At 31.2% G+C, this 7,626-nt stretch overlaps 1 protein-coding gene across 1 annotated transcript; it reads left to right on the top strand.

Moving 5' to 3' along the window:
• The first annotated feature begins 6,254 nt into the window (after window positions 1-6,254).
• On the top strand, window positions 6,255-7,596 carry LOC135950862 (DNA damage-regulated autophagy modulator protein 1). The gene is made up of 4 exons (XM_065500386.1): window positions 6,255-6,340; window positions 6,452-6,573; window positions 6,692-7,079; window positions 7,137-7,596. Exons 1-4 carry the CDS (start codon window positions 6,276-6,278, stop codon window positions 7,303-7,305), a joined length of 744 nt encoding a protein of 247 aa, XP_065356458.1. The 5' UTR covers window positions 6,255-6,275; the 3' UTR covers window positions 7,306-7,596.
• The last annotated feature ends 30 nt before the right edge of the window (window positions 7,597-7,626 follow it).

The raw sequence follows: 7,626 nt of genomic DNA, 5'->3' as shown, positions 1-7,626 counted from the left end.
AGGCAACTTTGACAGCTCAGACCTTAAACCAAAAACAAAATTGCTTGTGGTTTTTGTAAATGTTGTATTTGTTGTAGTACTGTCGCTACTTTATTAATTTACTTTGCATACAAGTAGTATGTGAATTCAACTCACTTGAGAGAGATTTAACTTCAAAACTTTTTCTTGAAATTGCACGAATCTATAGATTCTAACCAAGGTGCATTTAATAAGGTGCCATCGGCAGCACAGCTGATTATAGAAATAGCACGCACAAATGTCAAACTACATATATAAAAAATATTCGCCCGTACGTCCGTATGTCAAACTCTATATATAAAAAATAAGTGAATTCGCATGTATTTATTTCAATTCGCCACTGCTGTCACCTTGTTAAATACGCCTTGATTCTAACACACAATTTCACCAACACATGCTTTGTAGTTGACAGAAATAGAAATTAGTTTAATTCGGCTACAGCGGCAAAAGCAATCGTGTGGTCGTGTAGCTGTGCTGTCGTCAAAAGAATCGTCTTCATATAAACGTGTGTATTCTAATTTTGACAGATTGCAGTTGGTAGCCTGCTGTCTTCAATGTGTTCCATGCATAACTAATACATTCAAAAAAACCGCTGATTGATTTCATTTTAATACACCCATACAAAAAGAAAATAAACTAGAGATGTGTTTTTTTGGCAACAACATTCTATTGAAAAATTTCATTCTACATACCCTTATTTTAATTGATTTACATACAAACTATAACTATAAATTTTGTATGTACTTTTAGAAAAATAGTCTCTTAATAGCTTTATAAGCCTTTTAATTAATTACAGTATATATCGATCAAAATATTATCGATATTTTGTTTTCTCTATATGTCAAAGCAGTAACTAAGCTAGTTATGAATCTACAACTATCTATGAACTATTTTTTAGTTTCTGTTTTACTAGTTCCGACTTTAGTTATAATTTCCCAGTTGTCAAAAACCTATGTGGAGCGAATTCATTTGTATATAAACCGTTGATAAATTGAAACATTGATTATGACTATTAAATACAAATTAGTTATTTATTAAACAACCTGTAATATTCACTGTAGTATATTTATACTTGTTTAAATAATTTTGTTTGTTTTATAAAATTGTATTAAATGCCAAAGAAAATAAAAAATATGAGTTCAGTTTGAATTTAGCAGCAGAACAGAAATATCGTTAATTCTTAAAATTCAGGTGTGGGGTGTCAAAATGGATTTAAGACCTAACCGCCAAACGATTATTGATGCATTAAACTTAGCTGGGATATCTTTTCCTGAACAAGCAACAATATCCCAATTGAGAAATCTGTATAAGAATTTGACGGAACCACAAAATAATACTGATGTTGCTGATCAAGTTCCCGATGCTGAAAATATTACTGCTGTTGATGTGTGTCCTGATGAAGTAAATTGTACTTTAACTGCTGCTGATGTTAATAATTCTGATGTCAATAATTCTTGTGAGATTTTGTTTGGTCGTGAAAATGTGCCTATTTCTAGTGGCATAATATCTGATTTTAATCCTGCCTCAAATGTAATTCCTGATTTAAATAATCGAGATGAAGAGCAACGATTGGAAAAAGAATTAAAAATTCTTCGAATGCGCCATGAAATAAATAATTTACAAAGACAGCTTCAGTCACTTGAAAGTAACTCAGTTCGATCTTCTACCAGTCGTCGTATTAATTATGAAGAACTTGATGCCGTTGTACAAAAATTCGACGGTGATGACCATCAAGATATTGTGAAATGGTTCAGTCTTTTTGAAGATTACACAATGATGGCTGGTTTTAATAATAATGAATTATTGTTGGGACTGAAGTGGTTATTACGTGGAAGCGCTCGTATGTATATTCAAAACGTTGATGTAACAAACTATCATGAGATGAAACAATCATTAATCAAAACATTCAAGAGGACGGTAACCTGTGAGGAAGTATACCGTAAGTTACGTTTACGTACAATAAAACAAAACGAATCCTGTATAAGCTACGTTATCGCAATGCAAACAATTGCGTCCCAAGCAAATGTTAATGAGAAGGAGTTGGTGGATATTATAATTGATGGACTACAGGATAACTCCACCAATATATCTTTACTATATGGAGCATCATCAATTGCCAAGTTAATCGAATGTTTAGACCGATATGAACAACGAAGAATACGTAAAGCTGAGGTTGCAAAGCCCAAGTCAAACACTAAAACAGATGTTAGATGTTTTAATTGTTCGCAGTTTGGGCATTTTCAAAGCGCGTGTCCCAAACCTCCAAGGCCCCCAGGTTCGTGTTTTACATGTCATCAAATGGGTCATTATAACAAAGACTGCCCAAATCGAAAAAAAAATAATATAGTCGCATCAGTTTTTCAAGAACCAGAAAATAATCTAGAAGATGTTGAAATAAATCCAATACAATTGGTGAGTGTGGCTTTTTGTTTAGTTAATAAAAACGATTGCACTGATTATATGAACTTTAATTCTCTCATTGATTCTGGTAGCCCCATTAATTTTATTAGGCGGTCTCTTGTACCTTCAAATATCAAAATATCGAAGAAATTGAAAGTAACTTCTTTTGTTGGCTTTGGAAATTTGAAATTACAAATGTATGGAACAATTTCATGTTTGATTAAGTTTCGTAATCTTATTAAATGTGAAGAATTAGTGGTAGTTCCAGATAATTATATGACAACTTCAATAATTTTGGGTCGAAGTTTTATGAATAAATTTAATATACATTTGTTACAAATAAATTCAAAAAAATCAAGTGCATTCGATTTTATTAAGGACAAATTAGGGAAAGTTAATAGCGACTGTCTTAATTTCGATCAAAATGAATTATCAGATTCAAATATTAATAATGTTGAATTGTCAAAATATAGTTTAGATATAAACCCAGTGTTAAAAACAGATGAAATACATTTAATTAAAGACCTCATTGTAAGTTCATATCTTTTTCCCAAAAATCTTACAAAAACACAGTCCAATTATAAAATGAAGATACATTTATCAGATGATATTCCTGTACATTGTTCTCCTCGTCGTCTATCATATCATGATAGAATGGAGGTTCAAAAGATTATTGATGACTTGTTGAATAGAAAAGTTATTCAACCAAGTAATTCTCCATATGCTTCAGCTATTGTTTTAGTCAAAAAGAAATCTGGAGAAACTAGAATGTGTATCGACTATCGTAGTTTAAATAAGAAAACTATTCGCGATAATTTCCCTTTACCATTAATTGATGATTGTATTGAATATATGGTTGGAAAGAAAATTTTTAGTTTGTTAGACCTTAAAGACGGATTTAATCAAATTGAAATGGATGAGAAATCAGTTCCTTTTACATCGTTTGTTACACCAAATGGCCAATTTGAATATTTGCGAATGCCTTTTGGTTTAAAAAATGCACCTGCGAATTTTCAAAGATTTATTTATAACAACTTTCGTGATTTAATAGATTCACGTGAAATAGTTGTTTATATAGATGACATTTTAATTGCATCGGAAGACTTAAACTCTCATCTGAAAACGTTGGAAAAAGTACTTTGTCGATCGTATGAAAATGGCTTAGAGCTCAAATTAGGGAAATGCAAATTTGGATATAATGAGATTGAATATTTAGGGTATATGGTCAATTGTTGTGGAATACGACCTACCGATAGACATTTAATAGCCATTGGAACATTTCCAATACCTAAAAATCGAAAAGAATTGCAATCATGTATTGGACTGTTTTCATACTTTCGAAGATTTGTTCCTTCGTTTTCTAAAATTGCAAAACCTTTGTCAGATTTATTAAAAGGAAAAAAGGAGAAAAATTTTAACTTTTCGGAGGAGTGTATGAGAGCTTTTAATGAATTAAGGCAGGGACTTATGAAAGCACCCATTTTAGCTATTTATAATCCGAAATTGGAAACAGAATTGCACTGCGATGCAAGTTCAATTGGATTTGGGGCTGTTTTATTGCAACGCCAAAAAGATCGGAAGTTTCATCCGATTGCGTATTTTTCGAAATCAACATCTGACGCAGAATCGAGATATCATAGCTTTGAATTGGAAACTTTATCAATTATATATGCCCTACGTCGTTTTCGAATTTACTTGGAAGGTATTCCTTTCAAAATTGTTACGGATTGTAATTCCCTATCTTTGACTTTAGGTAAAAAACACGTAAATCCAAGAATAGCACGATGGGCGTTAGAACTTGAAAACTATAATTATTCAATACAACATCGTAGTGGTTTATCAATGGGGCATGTAGATGCTTTAAGTAGATGTAATGAGAAAAATGTTAATAATTTTTATATTCATCCAATAGTAGCAGCAGTTGATTCTAGCGAAATAGATACCCAAATTCAAATATTGCAGAATCGTGATGAGAATATAAAAACATTAGCCTTAAAATTACAAAATGAAAATGACGATAACTTCGTGTTATCAGATGGATTGGTTTTTCGCAAAGGTGAATCGAATCGTTTACTTTTGTATGTACCTGGTGAAATGGAAGAGAATGTTGTACGTTTGGTTCATGAGAAAATTGGCCATCTTGGTGTTGATAAGTGTTACGATGAGATAAAATTTAATTACTGGTTTCCAAAAATGAAAGAAAAGATCAAATGTTTCATCCAAAATTGTTTAAAATGTATAATTTATTCTGCACCAAGACGAATACATGAACAAAATTTATATAATATTCCTAAAATTCCTTTGCCATTTGATACTATTCATATTGACCACTTCGGTCCATTGCCATCTTTGTCTTCGAAATGGAAACATATTTTGGTAGTAGTGGATGGATTTACAAAATTTGTACGTCTTTATCCAGTCAAATCTACAAGTACAAAAGAAGTATGTTGCGCCATGAAAAAATATTTTAATTATTATAGTAGACCAAGACGTATTATATCTGATAGAGGATCTTGTTTCACTTCGAACGAATTTAAAGAGTTTGTAGATGATAACAATATAGAGCACGTCAAAATTGCAGTTTCATCACCACAAGCAAATGGACAGGTGGAACGTGTGAATAGAATTATAAAGGCAATGTTAAGTAAGTTATGTGAACCTATAAGACATGCTGATTGGACATCAAAATTATCCGAAATTGAATTTGCAATTAATAACTCTGTCAACAAAACTACTAAGGAAACACCTAGTAGACTACTTTTTGGAGTAAATCAGCGTGGAATTGTAATTGATGAATTAAGTGAATATTTGGAAGAAAAAAAATGAGGAGTCAATGAATAGGAATTTAGATGGAAAACGTTTAAGGGCTTTAGAGGGTATTAAAAAATCTCAACAGTATAGTGAAAATTACTTTAAAAAACATAGTATACCTCCGAAAAAGTTTTCAGTAGGGGACTATGTTGTTATAAGGCAAAATCATAATATTGCCGAAAAGAATGGAAAATTATCTGAAAAGTATCGCGGACCTTATATGATAAGTAAGATTTTGGGAAGGGATAGGTATCTTATACAGGATATTGAAAATTGTCAATTAACACAATTACCATATAAAGGCATTATTGAGGCAAACAATTTAAAAAAGTGGATATCATAAGATAGTCTCAATAACTTTTCCTAATTATATATGCATATATAAAGCCACTATTCACTTAAATATTATTGATTTATTGTTAATATTATGTTTTTAAAATTATTTTTATTATTGTTGTTTTTTTTTTGTTGTTTTAATTGATTGGGGTCAATCAATTTATCAGGTTGGCCGAACTGTAATATTCACTGTAGTATATTTATACTTGTTTAAATAATTTTGTTTGTTTTATAAAATTGTATTAAATGCCAAAGAAAATAAAAAATATGAGTTCAGTTTGAATTTAGCAGCAGAACAGAAATATCGTTAATTCTTAAACAACCCCAATCATTTCTCACAATATTTGTATATTGCAAACGATGTGGCATCTCATTTTCACCCAAATTCAACACACTTTTGGTTTATAGCAAGGTGAATTCTTTATTTGTTGGTGTCGATAACACATCTTATTATTTTTCATCCCTTGTTTATAGGCTAGAGCTGTCAAATGCTCTAGTGTTTGTTGTGGCGAGTTCCACACAATCGCAAGACATCAGCCATATTTTGACAGCTACAGCCAGTTTTGTAGAATCGCTCTTGTTGTGAATTCGTATTGGTTTATAACAACAAAATATAAACAAAGTTGGTGGTTTACCGTGATTTTTTCTAGTGTTTTTATAATTGTTTGTGCAAAATTTTAATTACAGATTGAGCAAAATCGAAGTAAAGAATGTCTAAAGTTTATTTAATACCCGTTGCGGTGTTTCTAATTTTCCAAGTTACATTTATTGGCACGTAAGTAGATTGTCGATTACAATATTTAAAATTTCAATAATTTAATAATTGTATTGAACTTTCTTTGTTTTTACGCATAACGTACTGACTGATTGCGTTTCAATTGTGCAGATATATAGCGGCCGTTTTACAAGGTCACGTTGTACCCACTGTACCGTACATTAGCGACGCAGCCACCTATTCCCCGGAAAGTTGTGTATTTGGTCAACTGATAAATATCGGCAGTGCATTGCGTGAGTAGAACAAACAAGCTAGTTTGTGGATGGGAGAGGGTATTTTCCATTTACAGAAAATTAGTCATTATACGTTTGTTATTGTATTGTTTTGTTTTATTTTTATCTTTTGTTCTAGTGGGCATAACAATTTACATACGTTATCGTCAAATTCTACAATTATTCGAGCATCATTCTGACTTGGGAAGCAATTTGTTACGTTACAATCGTTTAGCTGTGTGGTTTGGTTTAGCATCATGTCTGGGCATCAGTATTGTGGGTAATTTCCAAGAAACGAATGTCCGTATTGTTCATTTCATAGGGGCGTTTTGTTGTTTTGGATTTGGTACCCTTTACTTTTGGATGCAAGCGTTAATATCGTACATGGTTTATCCCATAGCGGGTACTAAACGTTATGCTCACATACGCTTGGGCATGTCGGTATGCTGCACTATATTGTTCATATTATTAGCCGTGACTGGAGTCATGTCTCATATATTATTTAAGGGTTTAAATCCCAGAAAATGGTACGTAATTTTTTAAATATTATTTCTTCAATTTTATACTTGTATTAATTTGTTTAGGTACCCTTCTGATGGCGGTTGGTATTTCCATGTTATCAGCTCCGTTTCTGAATGGATCATTGCCACTGTATTCTCTTTTTACATCCTTACATTTACGGATGAATTCCGTGATGTTGATATAGATCACCCTCAGTTACGTTTGATCTCTTATTCTCTAACTTTACAATAATTATTGTTAAAATGAATGGTTAATGTATAATTCATGTATTAAATAAGAAACAGTAAATTTTTTTTCGAGTCGCCATATGATGGTGCTTTTTTAAACATTTCTCTCTAGATATTAATAATTGTCAAAATTTTAAAACATTTAGGCATGAACGTTTTTACATAATAATCATGAATTGAATTTCTTTAATTGTTAAGTTAGTTCTTAATTTTCCTAATATGAAAGTAAAAAAAAACATAAATAAACGAATAAATACGTTTAAAACTATATAATAATAAAAACATTAATAATAAATCATTATTATTTTTGAGCCTACTATCTATC

This window comes from Calliphora vicina, chromosome 2 (genome assembly GCF_958450345.1).
Source record: "Calliphora vicina chromosome 2, idCalVici1.1, whole genome shotgun sequence".
In the NCBI taxonomy this organism is placed as follows: Eukaryota; Metazoa; Arthropoda; class Insecta; order Diptera; family Calliphoridae; genus Calliphora; species Calliphora vicina.
The sequence above is the reverse complement of the archived record's forward strand: the minus strand, read 5'-3'. Positions and strand labels throughout refer to the sequence as shown.